Here is an 18755-nt window from a genome sequence, read left to right as displayed (position 1 = left end):
ACCCCCGGCTGAAGCTACTTTGTGGTTTGCATCCATAAAGACTGTAAGAATTGACTTATTTTTAAGTTGACAGAGCCAATAAAAATAAAAGATATAACTGATTAAAGAAATTCAAGTTTTTCAGTTACAAGCTATATAATGGAAAATAATACTTTCTTCACAAAGACCAAGAAGCATACATGTGCTACACTGAAGAGTATCCTACATTTTCATATAACTCCTCTTATGATTCTCCCCAATTAGAAGAGTTAAAACACAAAACAAAGACAGTCTGCATACAATATGAACCCAAAAGTAGCATCCAACTGTGCATGCCCCTGTCCTCCAAGACTGGGGGGAGAGAATAGGACAGAGAGCTAAGAACACAGAATATTTTTCTGCTATAAAAAAAGAGCATTTGCTTTACAAAACAATAGCAACATTTACACTTGACAACAAAGGCCAAAAAAAAAAAATTCTTGGAAAATTTCTGGGTGCCTCCTAAGTCGTAGGAGACAAGCTCAATGTTTTTCATTAGGACAAAAGATAAACACCAACCTTAATGTAAATCCCAAGCACATAAGGAAGTCACATTTCACTGTCTACAAATTATTACTGATACAATAGAGCACTTCAGAATATTTGCATTTCTATGCTGTCCAAACAGGATATTAGAACAGTGGGAAGACAAGTGATAAAGTAAAACCTAAGAGGAGTTTGAAAACCGTTGCAAATATGTTCCCTAGAGAAAAATATGTGGACATCAAAGTTCTTTTGTATTGATGTCTCACAAAACTTTATTAAGCCTCAGTTGCAAAACTTGCTTACTTTGCATGGCTTCATTACCTGCAGTCAGACTGTGTTTACAACACTTGGGATGTCTGCCTTCCTGCAATAACATGACCCAGTTTTGGATGGTTAGAACTATAACAGCCAAAACCCACCTGCCGTTATGTATGTAGTCCTACAATTTATTTTTGACCAAATAGTTTTAGCAGTTCATATATAAAGTATACTATTATTACTAACTTAAATGTTATATATTTCATAAACATGCACTTATAAAGAAGTTTCTTTCATTTTACTTCCTGAAACATTGAGTAATACAAAAAGAAAAGTGTAGCCCCTTGTCATTTAGATATAGCAGAAGTAGGTAAAATGGACACTGACCACAATCAAGAATAATGAAATCACTACATCTTCATATTCCCGTATAAATACAGTAATATAATACCTCACTGCATTATGAGGTACTTCTAAACATAAAATACATGAAAGTTTTTGACTGCTTATTTGGTAAGCAGACTTTAAAAAATAAAACCAGATCTCATTTAAAAATTCATATGCTCAAATAATATGCCACAATATGCTTTAGCTCAAAGTTATGTCCAAAAAAAAAAATCAATTTAGAACCAAATAGGCAAGAGCTAAATTGTTGTCTTTCAAACTTGCACATTTAAACCTGTCAGCTTCTTCTGATGATACTGAAAGGTCACACTAGACATATGATGGAACTGTGGAACTGCACAATAATGCCAAGTATCATGGTTAATTTAGGTAACTAACGGACAGCATGGGTTTTGGTGTCATGGATGATGAAAGCAAGCCTTTGTCAGGATTTCTGGCAGCACCATTACACTTAATGTTACTCTGAAAAACAAACTGATCTTATCTTGGTGACCCAGATGTTATAAAGTGATTTGCAAAATAAGAGCCTAGTGCTCAGTTGGAACCATACATAATAATCAAACAGACCTGCTGGTATGCCTCATGTGCTTGTAACCAATTTTATATCATCCTTTAAAATATATTTTAAATAAATAATAATTTAAAAACCCACAAAAACAACACACTATTAAAAATAAGAGAATTAGAGAATTCAAAGAGCAAATCATTCCCAGCTGATCATTATAGCCACAGATTTGAACTTGACTATCACTCAAATTAAGATTCTTTCATGATTCTAAGTTATTATTTACTGTTATGCCAAGATTCTAATGCAACACTGTATTTAAACAACTTGAACTTAAATTTTAAATTCACCTGTATTCAGCTATAAAAGATCTAATTTAATTATGAAGAAGTGTTGTGCACTAGGACCAAAAAGAAATTATGGCCACCATAGTATAGTAACCTGAACTCAATATATCCATCCGGCAAAGATTTTATGAAATAAAGACTCAGATTGTTTAAAGGTTACTTAGTGGTAAACCCAGCATAAAAAAGCAAACTACAGATAATGACCAAACAATCATGAATTACACATATGGAGACAGAAGTAACTGCAGTGACATTTTATATACCTTAATTAATGAAATTAACAGATGTAGTAAACTAAGCAAGTGATATTGCAAATCTCCCACAACACAAAATCTGTGTTAATTTTTGACAGTTCTGCTTCCATAGGCAGTAAGTATTCTTAGATGAGAGATGAATTCAGAGTCTGAACTTCACAACACTGCGAATCATCTGATTTTAAACTCAAAAACCTTTTGGCAAAGCAAATAATGGACAGAGCAGGGAAGGATGGGAAGAGAGCAAGGACAGGAAGCATTACAACCAAAGCAAAACACAAAGCCATTACTCCCACTTGTTCACATGTGTGTGCACACGGACACAGACACACACTGCAAACCTCCTTCCTTAGCTCTTAAGAGAAGTTCTTGCAAATCCTGTGCTTGACTAGTATCACTCAAAGAAATAATGTCCCACTCAAAGAAATGCATTCTTATTACGTCTGAGGCTTCAGGAAAATTTAGCTTAAAATTATTTCCACAGTTACACTGTCATTAATAACATTAAGCAAGCTGAAATGAATGCTTCTTGCTTTGTAATCTAGAAGCAAAAAAAATTGCCACAAAAGATATGCAGACAGTTTCCAGTAAATAATTCTCAAGCCCTAGTATTAAAAAAAAAAAAAAGCCTCAACAAAAATCAGAAATTTAGTACCATAAAGATACTTGTTAAATAAATTTTTCTAGTTCTTGTCTTCTCTAATTGAGAAATATAAACAAAATAGAGCTCAAATTCACCTATGGCATCAACAAGCAGAATTAGCTTTGATGCTTGAAATGACATGAAAGTTGCATGTGCCTATCTCCAACAGATCAATATAGCAGTATCACTCAAAACACAACAGTATAAAAAGCTGTAACAAAGCAGTTCTTTGGCTGTATTTTGAATAAGATTTTCTTAGACCAATTCTACTACAGCTTGCGTCTAAAGGGAAAAAAATATGTTGCTATGGAAGTTACACTTGAAGCACAAATTAAGCAGTAAAAACATTAGCAGAGCTCAAAAAGATTCAGTTAAAGAAACTTCTAGGGCCAAACACTGTCAGGATTTTAAATTTCTCACCTGTTCTGCAACTCTTAATTCCTGAAAATCCTACAGGAAAAATCTTAACTAATAATGTTATACCTTAAGTTGCAGTCAATGTTCTGTTTAATTTGTGGCTTCCCCCCAACCCCAATAAACAAACTGAAGTTCAAGTTTCCCCAAAATCATTCTGCTCAGAAACAAAGCTGATTCATACAGTCCTCCAAAGAAATGCCTTGGTGTTCTGCATAACCAAGAGATATCTTAACAGAAAATACATATGCCTAGTATCATGAAAATGACTAAAAGGAAGACAAAACAGACAAACAGTGCAACGTCTGATTCTTACATTATGTAGAAGTGGAAATGTTTTTTTTTTGTGGGTACTTACTGTGCCCGGCTCTCTGTCTGCTCCCGCAGTAACCAAGAAATGCACAGACATGCCCGTTCAGACACAGAGGCAAGAACAGAAATAAAAAAAAGGGGGAAAAAAATTAGAACACAAGCCACGAACAGTTTTAAAATGGCTTTTATTTATATAAGTCATTGCACATTCCTAATACAGTGATTTCCTGAAAATTACAGTATTTTGTAAACATGATTTACAGTTTAACCATACACAAAGCCTAGTTTTATTTCATGACAGAATAAATTATTTTCTTTTCAAAAATTAGTCAAGTGCAATTTTGCCCAATATTTAATTGCGTACTAGAATTTAAGCCTATGAAACTAAAGTAACAGATGCAATTATCTAAATCTTTTGTTTGAACACATTCATTTCAAAATTTAACTTCTCGTTCCCCCTACCTTCCCACCCACCCACTTAATAACATTACTTTCTTTGAAAAAATTACCCATTATGCAATTTAACAGTTTTCCACAACATGGTACAGGCCACTGGTGTTACAACTAAGCATTTACCAGGATGTCAAAATGCCCTGCAAACTATAGAGCAAGTGACACCTAGTGATCCCCTTTTAAAATACTGAAAAATTCCAAGCTGAAATTTGCTTCAGTGGTATATATGCAGACATTTTTAAGTTTCCAAGAGTTTTTTCTCATTCTATATTACTTGAATTCTTTAGAGATGCATATAATTTGCAGCAATGCGCAAATTTGACAGTGTCCTAATCGGGCCTGCCATGCCTCTCACCTCTGTGGTGTTCTGCATCGTGATGCTTCTTGTCATCTTTTATTGCCAAGTGAGACTGCCCACCCAAAGCACTAGAAAGGGCAAGAAGGCCAGCACTGCTTCCCAGTGGAGGGATTCCTGGAGGCTGAAGTCCTGACGGATGTGGTGTTAGAGGCACTGGAGGTCCATGGCCATGGGACAGATGTTGAGCCTGCAACTGCTGCTGCTGTTCCCAGCGGTATCATCATCCCCAGAAGAAAAACACGTAGCACATAGTTTGGGAAGGAGAAGGGAGAAGTTTGGTTAATTATTGAGAACCAGCAGTGGATTTTTTCATTTGTTTGTTTGCTTTAAATCTAGCCTCAATTCTTTGTCTCCCCACACTATACATACTGCATTATATCATGCTGCCCGTAGGCAGCTCTGCTTATGTCCCATAAACCAAAACAGGCTAGCTGGACACCTGTTCTGTGGCCCAAGGAGTAGGTTCAACTACTATAGGTTGTTTTGGGCGGCTACTGCCTGCTACAGCATCCCTGGTGACAAACAAACAGCAGCAGCAGGCCTGAACACCTTTCTCTTTCTATAGAAAGGAGTATTGCTGCTCTGGGAAAAAAAAAAGTTTCACTGGCAATATTGATTTCAACTCACCTCCCTCTCTTCTACCACTTTGGAAACAGTAAGTGGGTTTCCATTTTGAATGTTAAAAAAATCTAAAAGACACTGCTGAATTTCATATTTTATGTAGTTAAATTTATATTTTATTCTAAAATATAAAAATAAATTAGCTTTTGAAAAAATAAATTATTCATAAACTAACACTATGTTTAGGAACCAACTTCATCTTAAAATCCAGGTATTCCAGATAGCATCAGTAAGATCATGGAATTCTCAACAAGAAACATGGTATTAATGAATTAAAATACCTCCATTTGTTTCAAAAGCTTCTTGCAAGATCAGTATCATAATGAGTGGATATAAAACCCTGTAACCAATCTGGCAAAATAACCTGTAAGCAATTTTAGAAAGGGAGTCCTTATAATGGAATGATTTTCCCATAGTTTAAACATTAAGATATTTTATAGTTAAAACTGTTACGGTTTTATTAGTATTTTCCAAGTTCAGCTATTTAATTTGTCCAAAATGCTCAGCGCAGATTTGTTTAGAAAGTTAAGCATCAAAACCGTCTTTAACTTAGTCACAGCTCCCCTTTAGTCTGCTACAGGTTAAAGAGATGTTCTGCCTCTTTAGTGCTTCCTTGGGCCTGCGCATATGAACAGAGGACAGAACAAACCTCTCCACCTTGGCCATACTCCACCATCCCTCTACTGAAGGTAGATACCATGAAAAAAGCTAGACTACCACCCAATTAATGAGATCCAAGAGAAGACAGATATGCAAATGTCTGAACAGGATGAGCTCAGCTAGACATAAGAGTTTGACCCGGTGAATAGGACCCCAGTGGTCCTGCAAGAGCAGGCAAAATTATTACAAGTACTGCTGACAGCTACTGAAATCATACCTAGACTAAACCTCACCATTTCACAAGTTACTCCAAAATAACTCAACTCAAAATAATCCAAAAATATTTTATCTGCTTCCATAGGTCCCAAGACTCTTCAAGACAAACTGTCAACAATACCTGTGTAACGTCTACTGGCATATGAATGACTTGATTTATTACTATTTAGATAACTACTGTGCCCCTACACTATTATTTCTCATAACTCCATCCCAAGACATGCCTTGAGCTGTTTATAAATTTGTGTAGACACAAGTGACCGTCAGTTAAAAACTCTGGACTGGACCTGCTAATCTTTCACTTTTCTGCTGTCCCAACTGACTTACTTATTTTTGATATACAAGACAAATCTTAGAATTTACCACAATCCTTTTAGCCAAGGTGCAGGACCCTGCACTTGGCTTTATTGAACTTCATGAGGTTTGCACGGGCCCACTCCTCAGGCCTGTCGAAGTCCCTCTGGATGGCATGCCTTCCCTCAAGTGAATCAACTGCACCACTCAGCTTGGTGTCATCTGGAAACTTGCTGAGGGTGCACACAATCCCATTAGCTGTGCCATTGATGAAAATATTAAACAGTACTGGTTGCAATACAGACCCCTGAGGGACACTACTTTAGGAATCAAACTGTTAGGGACAGTTTAGCTAGAATTTCCCTGGCTTTGGTTTGTAGCCTACACACAGGATATTTTGAAAGTCCCAGAACTGAGGAACAGATTAATCCCCTCTAACAGGTTCTGAAACTGAAAGCATGTGACGAGAAGGTCTATGTCCTGTTTCTCTGACAGGACTGCATACAAATGGTGGGAAGCAATGCCCAGTGTATGGTGTAGAACAAAATCTGAGTGCTTTAAGTGGAAACGTACCACCCTGTGTAACATCTTAGCAGCTTTACGAAATGGCTACTGAGGGTAGCAGAGGAAAAATGGTACCCAAAGATGCTTAAATATCCAACTATGTTAAACACACTTAAGACTGAAAACCTGATCATGGTCTTTTAAGCCAACAAAGATATATTGTGATTTAATCTTCACTATCTGAGGCTCACTGCTCTAAGATTAGAGTATGTTGATTTATTGTTTATATACTACCTATTCATAATAAGTATAAAGTTCTCCCTAACACATGAAGATGATCTTTTTCAGAAGTTCATGCTCTTTTTATTTAAAAAATTTGAATTGTTGAAAGTATATTTTATTCTCTTTCTAGAAAGGGAAAAGGGAGTATGTGCTGCCACAAAGGAAGGAACTAAAGAGGAGGGAGATGAGTAACAGCAGCACTCACTTAGATGTATTTAGTGACTAGACATTTGCCATGGTAGATCCTAGAAACAATTACGTTATGCATATGATCACTTTCCTGTCACTTCAAAGACACTAATGCCTGCTCTGTCACCATTTAAGAGCTTAACAGCAGTGAGATATAAAATGGAGTAAGTTGGCAGCAGTATCATGGTCTACTAGGCATGTTCATTAGCTGTTAATTAAAAACTAGACACCTGCCATAAGAAATGTGCTCAAAAAAGGATGAGTAACAGGTCTGTCTTACTACCAATTATTATCATTACTTGCAGAGCAAGGGCTGTGTCCACTTTCAGAGGGAAGTGGAAAGGTAGAGAAGAGTGCAATGATGCATACATAAGTGACTGCACTGAGATAATCAGCCATAGCAGTGATTTTAAAAGCATCAGTAGTTCACCCACCATTTTGTTGCTAAAACAGAAGTTCTTCTTATTTGCAAAGGGAGAAAAGAAATGGCAAATTCAGCTTACTGTACTGTCTAGATGTAGGTTTTACTGCCTCAGTTTTTTTTTTCCTGATACCATCCTAACCAGACTGCAAAGACCCCAAAATCAACATGTGAAAAACACATCACTTGCTTTTCTGACCAAGCACCTCCTAACAGTTCTAAAGGCAGTATAGTTTTTCACCTCCAACATCCTAGGCAAGTTCCAGCTATAAAGACCTCTCTAACTAGGACTTAAAATTTGGAATTAATTTTCGAACTCTGCCAGAGATTTACAGAGACAGAGTTAGTAAGTCTTTATGAAACAGATTTCCTATACATAAACAATGACACATCACCTTTAGGCTTCTTGCTTATCAAGATACAGCATGAGCTCCTACAATCCCACTTCCCACCTTAAAGTAGATCTGTTGAGTTTGCAAATACATATGGCTTACTTAAAAATCTAGTTTTGAACTCCTGGCATTAAACAGTTAGGGCATTCTTCTGTTCTTAAATGGATATGTGATGTACTACTCAGTACCTGCCGAAAAGCACTGAATTAAAAATTCAGATGTGACTGTACATGAATAGTGGGAAAAAAAGGTTATACCTTGTTGCTACTACAATAGCTGTCTTTTCTTGTGCCCTTCTAAATAAACAACTTAGAGTAGGAAAAGTGTTCAAAAACCTTATCAGCACTGGCACCAGTAATACTATCAATAGATTCCCCCAAGCTCCATACAGGTGTTCTGAAAAAACATCTGGCAAGCACAAAAGTAATTTAGAGACCTAAAATATAAAGGGCACTATTTCATGTCAACTTCTGTAAAACTTAAGAAATGGGATTTTGTTAAACTCAAGCAGGCAGAAAGACATAAAAGAAAACCATGTATTACTGTGTTCAATTTCATTGGCATATTCTCTTCCTTCCCAGATGGAAATCTTCAGGTTTTTTATTTGCTTGCTTAAGTAAGCAAATGAAGTGACAGCCTGTGTCAAATGTCTACAGTCAATGAACATATGTCCGAACATATACAACAAGCCAACCAAGTGATAACCTTCTCCCTCAACTGTTTAGAAATATTCTTAAAACCAACATTGCAAATGTAACCTTCCAAAAAAGGAAACAACTCAAGATTATGCTCCTGTCTTCTCCCTCATTCTAAAGAAACACAAAACCCTGCAGACACCACCCACACTACGAACAGTCAAATCTAGCAGGAGTAAACTCATTAGACAGTCTAGGCCATTAACTAACACTTGCATTTAAGTTTCTGTAGGTACTTTCAAAAGATTATTTCAGCTACTTGGAAAAACATATCGCAGGTTGACAAACAACCTCCCTTAAGAACATATTCGCACTCTTCTACTATGGAGGGACTACATCAGTGGACCAGGGAAGAGCTACAGCTGTCATCTACCTGGACTTCTGGAAGGCTTTTGATATGGTCCTTCACAATATTCTTGTTGATTCAGTTGCAGAAATATGGGGTTAATGGATGGATTAGTTCGATGGATGAGGAACTGGGTGGATGACCACATCCAAAGAGTCAATGAGACTCCATCCAAAGAGTCAATGGCTCAACATCCCTGTGGAAATTAGTAACTAGTGGTGTCCCATAATGGGACCACTACTATTTCCTATCTTCATCAATGACATAGCTAATGGGATTGAGTGTACTCTCAGCAAGTTTGCAGATGACACCAAGCCGAGTGGTGCACTTGTTTCACTTGAGGGAAGGTATGCCATCCAGAGGGACTTTGACAGGTCTGAAGAATAGGCCTCTGCAAACCTCGTGAAAGTCAATGAAGCCAGGTGCAGGGTTGTACACATGGGTCAGGGTAAACCCCAGTATCAGTACAGACTGGTGGATGAACTCATTGAGAGCAGCCCTGCAGAGAAGGACTTGGGGATACTGGTGGATAAAAAATTGGACGTGCACCAGCAATGTGCACTTACAACCCAGAAAGCCAATCGTATCCTGTGCTGCATCAAAAGAAGCATGACCAGCAGGTTGAGAAAGGTTATTCTCCCCCTCTACTCCACTATCATAAGACCCCACCTGGAATACTGCATCCTGTCTGGAGTCCTGAGTACAGGAAAGACATGCAACCTGTTGAGGGTCAGGAAAAATTATCAGAAAGGGCTGCAACATCTCTCCTACAAAGAAAGGCTGAGTGAATTGGGCTTATTCAGCCTGGAGAAGAGAAGACTCTGGGGAAGACCTTATGGTGCCCTTTCACTATATAAGGTTGGTCTGTAAGAAAGATGTACAGACACTTTTTAACATGGCCTGTAGTGACAAGACAAGGGGCAACTTTTTTAACCTGAATGAGCGTAGGTTTAGATTGGACATAAAGGAAGAAGTTTTTTACATTGCAGGTGGCGAGACACTGGAACAGGTTGCTCAGAGAGGTTGTGGATACTCCATCCCTGGAAGTGTTCAAGTTCAGGCTGGACAGAGCTCTGAGTAACCTGGTCTAGTTAAAAACGTCCCTTCCCATGGTGGGGGCGGGGGTTGGACTAGATGATCTTTGGAAGTCTCTTCCAGTCCAAACCATTCTGTGATTCTATGATAGATAAACAGCCTGATACACAAGGTACCCACCACAGATTGCCTACTACTCCATTTTCTAACTTTGTTTCAGCAGCAGGAACTGTCTTTCCTCTTCATTGCTTTTGGCTTTATTTTTTTCCTTGATAATACCACCGTTAGTCTAACTATTCACAAAGTGTGTTAGCAGTCCCTGCAAGACACTTTATTCTGACCTACTTGAACCCTAAGCTTCAGTACCGTAGCAGCAATCTGCAAAACTAAGCTCTAAGTTTGTTTTCTTTTGCTGGTGATACAAAACTGGGAGGAGCGGCTCATACACCAGAGATGGCTGTTACTACTCACAGGGACCTCAACAGGCTGGAAAAATGGGCTGACAGTAATCTCAATGAAGTTCAAAAAGGGGAAGTGCAAAGTCTTGCACCATGATGAACAATCCCTGATTTTATATTATATATATATAAAAATTGAAGTTTGTTTACTGTGGTATAGTGTAGCTATATATGCTAATATATGCTGGGGGACAGCCAGCTGGAAAACAGGTTTGCAGAAAAGGACATGGGAGTCCTGGCAGACACCAAGCTGAACATGGGCCAGCAATGTGTCCTTGTGGCAAAGCAGGTGAATAGCATCCTGAGCTACATTAGACTAAGTATTGCCAGCAGGTCAAGGAAGGTGTTCCTTCCCCTCTACTCATCACTGTTGAGGCCACACCTGCAATACTGTGTCCAGTTCCGTGCTTCTCAGTACAAGAAAGACATGGACATACGAAGAGCATCCAACGATGGGCCTAGAGAAGGCTAAATAGTCCCAGTTCTCTCAGCCCCTTAATCATCTTTGTGGTCCACCGTTGGATGGCCCAATGACAGGGCAAGAGGCAATGGGCAAAACTGCCACATGGGAGGTTCCTCCTTACCATCAGAAAACACTTTCACAGTAAAACTGTGATGGTGACTGAGCACTGGCACAGGTTGCCCAGGGAGGTTGAGTATCTCCAAGGACAGAGACACCACAAAAGCCATGCAGACATGGTCCTACACAACTGGCTCTAGGTGGTCCTGCTTGAGCAGGGTGGGGTGGACCAGATGACTTTCAGGGGTCCTTTTAACCTCAGGCATTCTGTGGCAACTCTTATTGCTTACTGTTTCCTCCCTGTTAAAATATGTTTTAGAAAAAGGAGAGTCAGTTACTACTATCATTGCTTAATTTTCTACCCAATTCCTTTGAAACATCTGTGTTTATTTTGGTTCATTTGCTTTCCTTACTTCCTTTTCTTCTAAATGCTCAGATTTTATTCTGACAGATAGGAAGCTATACTATACCACAGTAAACAAACTTGAAAGTGCCCACTGATGCATCTCTAGCTAGTGAGCTGAGAATGATGCCTTTGTAGTTTTGTATAAGTTATTTGAAAACTATCCATTATGTGAACAAGCCACAGTGCCTTGGGTGCAGGAAGAGAATGTCCCCTCAGAACAAAGAAACAGTGTCTTCAGCAAGCCTCTTCCATCTATAAACCATGTGAAATGTCATTGTACTGCAGAGATTTAAGTCCACAGAAGGACACTATTGGCAAAAGCTATCCAAAGACATATTTCATAAATATAAAATTCGTGTGGCAGTGGCATGATTATTCAAAGACCCAATTATCTCATCAGAAAAATCCTGTTCCTTTTTCATGCTTTACTACAGAAGATGCATACGATAGCGTCTTTGGGTCTTACCATTTATCTTCCACTCCCACAAAAAAAAAAAAAAAAAAAAATCAAGCTTTTTACTGTGTAGAGAATTGATGTCAGAAAGCAAATATCAAAGTCAGAAAGATTACAAAGTTACCTTTTGTTCTTTGTTATTATTTTCTACTATGGGAATCTGCTTTAAACTAATGTTAAATTTCTGAACAGAAGGCTCTTCAAAGTTTTTCATAATTTCCACTTGTTCAAACAACACAAACCACACTACTAAGTCTCAAGTGCGCATCAACTTTTTTGAAGCAGTAAGGGGTTGCATATATTGCCTCACATAAACCATAAAACTGATGCTATACTGGCATAAAAGCAGCTCCTCCCCCCCACCCTCAAGTAGTCCTTTTCTCACAAATTAACTTCACCTAAGGTAACCAAACTAAGGCTGAGTTGTATTTCACTGCTCTGCTGATACAGCGATCATAAGTACACTAACAAACTACACCCTTCTGCCACCTTTATTAAAAAAAAAACATCAGATACAAGACCCTCAGCATGTCCAAAATACTCCATGAAGCTACTGAAAAACAACATGAAGTTTATGGTTCTCAATTAGAGTCTTTTATCTGTTTTCCTTTCTCAACTCCTTTTCTACTTGGTCACTTGATTCCTTCCTCCCTGTGTTATTTACCTCCTTTTCAGAGTTCATTTTCAGTCCTCTGCTATGGGATCCTCCATTAGGAATCAAGTCTTGTCTCCTCTTTGTTCTTCACAAAACTCAAAATAGGAAAAGCAATACTCAGTTGAACTGGGTCATGAAGATTAGAAAGACCACTTCATGCTCTGGTACTCTCAGTACATTTTTACACTGATGCTGATAGCTTTTTCACGGTAAAATGTGTTTCTTCTACAGATTTATGCTACACGTTTTTTCCATTGAATACTAAACCTGGCCAGCTCTAGAGTCTGGTTTGGTCTTTTCTCCTTGCATTAGAGATTAAACTATATTTTTTAATCTTGCTAAAATAAGGAAAGTGAGCATAAACACTTTCAAGCATAATTCCCCATATACTTGCTCTGTAAATCTAGAAGTTCTTCTCTAGCTAAACAAAGAAAAAAACTAGTTGCAGTCATGAAGCTGACACACTAACTTCTCTGAAACAAAACTAAGTATTTATTGATTGGTGATGTAGTTCAAGAGAAAAAAGATTGCATAGAAAAATCACAGCACAGAAGAACACAGATTCTAACGTGGGCAAACAAACCACTGGTGTACATGGGTCACCTCTGAAGAGCCCACAGAAGGCAATGGAGACAGCCAACAAAGGTCAAAGCAGTTATATCAAAGTCTGCATCTACCTATCAAAACTCTAAATTCCATTTTTCATTACTATTTCATTTTATTACAGGAAAGTTTTTAGAGAGCACTTTAAAATCCTTATGTGATATATAAATACATTCTTTTATTTTAAAATATGTTCTGTATTTCATGAGGATTTTTTTTTTTAAACGAGGAAAATGAAATCTCTCAATGTGAGAAAGGCCTGGGTTGCTATCAATTCAAATTACAAAGCCAGTACCAGCCTACCTACAAGTACACACACAGTACTGCTGTTGAATCACAAGATCCCATTTTTAATACTGTTGTTAGCTTTACACCTACAGAACTGAAAAACAGGTCTTCAGTGCTCCCCAATATAAGGCAAGTAGCAAGTACAAAAGTAATTTCCAGGGGTAGCTTACCAACTGTTGATTAGTTCCTACATCACCATTATAGATGGTAGAATAGAGTGCAAGAGAGGAAGCAGCACTCTTCAACAGCACCATGCTGAGCAGCAGCTCTAACCTTCGCTGTGCCTTTCTGTCTCAGTGTAGACAGCTAGGTTTCTCTGCTCTTCCTTCTGGCATTTTGGAGAGCAAGCCCAGGCAGCAGAATTAAGAAGACAAAAAGATGGTACACTTCAAAAAGTGTACTCGTGAAAAAAGATCAGTCTTGTACACAGTAATGACAGATGTAAGTGACCCCACCCAAATAATTCGTTATCCAGTGAACGAGCACATCAGGTGTTTATCCACTAACGTGATCAGCAACTAACTCTTTAACAAAAGTTTAGTGATAATTTCAAATGGCAATATTTTTAACATCCCATTGACATAGAGGGAGTGATCACATAGTACTGCCAGCAGGACTGGCACTTTCGCAAGAGCAGATCTGCACTAGCAGCCCAGCTACACTGTGGAGGCTCTGTGGATCATCCCACGCCAGCAGAGCCCTGCAGCGAGGACTCGGGATATTGCCAGCAGATGGAATTCTTCCAGTTCAGCGGCATCTTCTCCCCAAGGTGCATTAGCACTCGACTGGTGTAGCTGCACTCACATAGGGTCTTTTGCCAACAGAAAAGAAGGGTTTTCTTTCCTCCTCCATGCTTTTAGGCACTATAAGTCAACTTAAAGCTTAGTGGCTTGTACCAAGTACAGACCCACTGAAGCATGGCTAGCGCTTGTATCAGCAGCTATGCTGGTAACACAACCAGCAGTCCACCAACTAAAGCCCTTCTGCCAAGTATAACCTTCTATGTATATACACATGTAACATTTTATATATGTATCATATATACACAATGATTTATTTTATATCTTAGTATATTTTATCATTAATATAGTTATGTACAATATGTTATATAGTATACATACTATTCTGTATATCTTACAGATATATGTTGATTGTTTATACTTTAATATAAAATTATAAGAGTTATTCTGTGTGTTCATATATATAGCTTTTTCGCTGATAGCTATTCTTCTAAAAATACGTATTACAGGGCTGGCTTAAGAACAGTTCCCATCTCAAACAGTTTATAGCAAAAAAAGGAAATAGAAACAAGTCAGAAGAGCAAGTTCTAAGGGACCTTGTATTAATAATCGTAATTATTTTTCCTACGGTTAAATAATTTGGGGTTTTTTTCCCCTTAGGCCAATTCTGAAGAAACAAGGGACAGACAGCAAAGCTGAAGTTGCACTGGAAAAAAAAGACTGCAACAATGGGGAAACCAGAGAAGCCTTTATAAAAGACAGATGCCACAGGGCAGGAGGGAGTGCGGGTGTAGAGTCAGAGTAAAAATGGAAAAAATTATATTTGTGCAGGAAAAATATGTCTTCACCAAAAGACTTCTCAGACTCTAAAGGAAAGTAACAAATTCAAAACCACAGAAGACGACCTTAAATTCTCTTGGCCCAGACAAGACAAAGGCTGGTTTTCTGCAACCAGTTACATTTTTCTGATCACTGTCCGTCTAAGTCGGTTCACAAACAAAGCTTTTCTTTAATTTTAGACAAGTACATATTGCTTTCTCTTTAGACTCAGATGCAGGCCTTAAGTCTCTAGAATGAAGCTGTCAGCACACATTTCTTCTGGTCTGCAGAAACTGCCAGCACATTTTTTTTTCTGGGGCAACCATAAATTCCTGCTATTACTCACCTTCTAACCTCCTTTGCCTTTTTAGCTACTGTTAGCAGGCCGCTACCATCCAACGACACTTCAAAAGCACGTTCCTGCTGCCACAGCCCCCAAAAACAACTAGTTCAAGCATGCACCAATTTGGAAATTACTTAAAAATATTACTCTAAGGGTTTTTATTACTGACATATGGTTATCTTTAAAAGTATTTATTTTCCTTCCAGGCTCTTTTAGTTTCTAGAAATTTAAATCTTGCTGAACATGAAGATCATAATGATGGTATAGAAGGTTTTTTGGTAAATTAAAATCCAGAAGTTAAATATAGTATTCCACATAATGCTCATCACCCTTTTGTCCCTGCTACTAACTACAAAAACATTTCAGAGATAACAAAGAATGAAAAATATCACAGTCCTAAGAAAAGCATTACATTGGTTTTGATTTACTGTTCCAAGCCACAAACCAGATTCTTGGAAACTCCCTATAATGATTTCCACCTACCAAACGACAATCATGTCTGAACATGCATTTGAGCAACCCACTTTTGCTAATCTTTGCTTTTACTACCTCAATACTACTGCTTGTAAGTATTTGATTTAAAGAGCTACAGTTAGCCAGCACCTTTAAAAGCAGTACTGGACATTCTCAGTAAGTTGTTATACAAGACAGTAGCTTTAGTTCAGCAGGTACTCTGAAAAAAAGAAAAAATAATGCAGTTACTAGGTACCAGGAATCCTGCAGTTAATACCAAATCTTTAGCTAACTACTATACAAACTGTGTCTTCACCCTCTGTTTAATATTTCCTGAAGTTATCCTAAATCCCGATGCTAGTCCTCCCTTGTGCATGAACAAGGAAAACAAGCTTCTCTTTCTCTTTCAGTCCTCCCACACAGCCCCTGTCTCAACAGTTTGCCTTACTCTTCCCTCGTGAAAAACACAGTGGGTTGGTGTTTTCTTGCGCATTTCCAATGTTTAATATTTACAGTACTTGTGTCCACTTATATCTTCCTCCAGCTCCTCTGCACCTATCTCTATGCACTTTCCTACTCCCCCTGACTCCATCTTTGTCGCAGTCACCCAGCTATAGGTGTATTTTGCCTGTGCAGCCCATACCAAGAACTCACCCTTTCTCTCATCAGCACACTGACAGTTCATCTCAGTATATCAGTATTTCTCAAAACTAGATCTTAGTTCCTTTCGTATCTGTACGCTTCATTCTTTGCACACCTCTATCCTACTGCAAAGTAGTGCAACTTACAGTCCTACATCATTCAACATGCAAACTCCCAACACCTTTGTTCCTGCTCATGTTGCAGGACAACTCCATGACCATGCTTTGCTTGATTTCACCTCATGTGCAGTCCCAGCTGAGTTTCTCTTTTGTCTGGGCCAACTAATTCTTTCCAAGTCCTTCCTCCTCCTAAATGCTAGCTAAAAAGCTACCATATCTGACTTCTTTTAAGAGAAGCACTGAAGGTCACATCACATTTTTATCTCAGCCTACTGACGCTTCACCTATTCCAATTCCCTCACTTGTCCCACCTCAGGTATGAATGCAGAGCAGACACTTGTAAGATAGAAGAATATATGCTCACCTCTTCAGTTTGTCTCCTTTTACTTCCTTTCTAACTTAGGGAAAAGCTGGATAATATTCACAAAAACTGTCTTCAAACATGGAAAGTTACTCTGCCTGCGTATGCTTTAATCAAGGGACATGCTTTGAATCACTCTCTGGAGAAAATAAACCTTTCCCCTGGGATTAAATAACCTACCCTTTTGTGTCAATGACTTTATATACATATATACACACACACACACACACACATATATACACACACACACGCTTATATTCTATTTTTTAAAGCTCACTGAACACACTTTCTCTAAATCCTTGCCTTGAACTGTACTCTTCCAGCATTTTGACTGAACTTTAGTCCTTTCCATTCCACTGAAACTACTCATTCCAAACAAATCTGTTTAACAGAACCATTTGGAGTCAAGTTCATTATAAAAAAAAAAAAAAAGAATAATTTCTTGTACCATATCAGTCTCCTCTGCTTCTATCTACCTAACCCTTCCTGAAACCACATTCTCCATTGAATTTCCTGGTCTTCTGTTTACTATTGCCACATACGCAGGTTATTCTAATCTTACCAGTCCCCTCTGCACCTCTGTCCTTCTGCAAAATAGACCAACCTACAGCTCTACACCATTCAACAGATACATCCCATATCCCCAACTTCTGCTCAGTAGACAGTAATCTAGCAAGCGGTAGCAACTCACTGTTGGTACTTCACATGCTCATCTCATCAGAATCTACCATTTCTCCACATTCACGAGTTGCAGCTATGTATCTTTAGGTTTGAGCTCTAGCTAGCCACATTTTTTTCCAACCATCTCCCTTTCACTCCTTTCTTGAAAGCTGTTTAGCTTCACAAATTTGTAACCATATACTTGGTCTCAACGTTGACTTGTAGCTTAGATACTAGATCTAGATGAAAGAGCCACCTAGAGATCTTTTGGTTTGCTTTTTTGGACAAGATCCAAGATGGAAGCTTCATATATCCACCCACACATGAAACCTTACGAGATAAGGGAGTTCTGGCCTGCAGCTCAATTACATTTGACTTTTGGACTCATTTGACTCCCGTCTTCAGAATGACTGAGAATATCTTCTTCTCCAGGAGGTTATTGTCTCATTTAGATGCTACTCTCCTCTATATTGCTGCTCCAAGGTCCTCCATTTCCCCATCTGTCCAGAGTGCAGGGAGGGGTGACGTGTATCAAGCAGAAACCAAGTTTGGTTAACACTATGTATTAATTCACATTTTACTCACCTTCTCCCAGGTTTTATGTTTTAAGTAGGACAAACTACCAATACACATCAATAACGCTGTCTTATTTTTCCTCAAGCTTAGTGACACCAACAAGAAAAATCTGACCATTGTTTGGGGACTTGTATTTTGAGAATACCAAATGTCACACTGACAAACACCTTCTTCCTTTGCTACCTATTTTAAACTTAGTTTACAAGCCTGGAGCCTTTGTGTTCTAAAAGCACCTACCGTGACAGAATCCTAGCATGTAATTAAGGTCTTCAGGTATTTTAAAAAAGCAAAATATGAATAATAGCCCAGGATGTTGTCACACAATAGAGTTCCTGTTGCCAGAGTTTAGTAATTTAGACTTGGGGTTAGCTAGTTTATGTTAAAAGTGAGGACACAGTGTCTTATGCTCACTAGATCTCATTTTATTTAATTTAAAAGAACCAGGCAATTTCCCCTCCCTCAGCACATAATGCAGATCATGGCTGAAGAGGATCTGAAGTAATGCTACAGCTGCTTAGCTCTTCCCTTGCACTAAGTTCTGCATTCATTC

At 38.3% G+C, this 18755-nt stretch overlaps 1 protein-coding gene across 1 annotated transcript in view; it reads right to left on the bottom strand.

Annotated features, from left to right (window-relative positions):
• TLE1 (transducin-like enhancer of split 1 (E(sp1) homolog, Drosophila)) overlaps window positions 1-18755 on the bottom strand; it is a 73543-nt gene that overhangs the window by 29904 nt on the left and 24884 nt on the right. The window contains exons 6-7 of the mRNA XM_010290324.1: window positions 4451-4655; window positions 3689-3705 (exon numbers count right to left, since the gene is read on the bottom strand). Coding sequence (XP_010288626.1) covers window positions 3689-3705; window positions 4451-4655 — 222 coding nt within the window. The remainder of the gene's footprint in view (window positions 1-3688; window positions 3706-4450; window positions 4656-18755) is intronic.

The sequence above is a fragment of the Phaethon lepturus genome, unplaced genomic scaffold (genome assembly GCF_000687285.1).
Source record: "Phaethon lepturus isolate BGI_N335 unplaced genomic scaffold, ASM68728v1 scaffold5347, whole genome shotgun sequence".
Lineage (NCBI taxonomy): Eukaryota > Metazoa > Chordata > Aves > Phaethontiformes > Phaethontidae > Phaethon > Phaethon lepturus.
The sequence above is the reverse complement of the archived record's forward strand: the minus strand, read 5'-3'. Positions and strand labels throughout refer to the sequence as shown.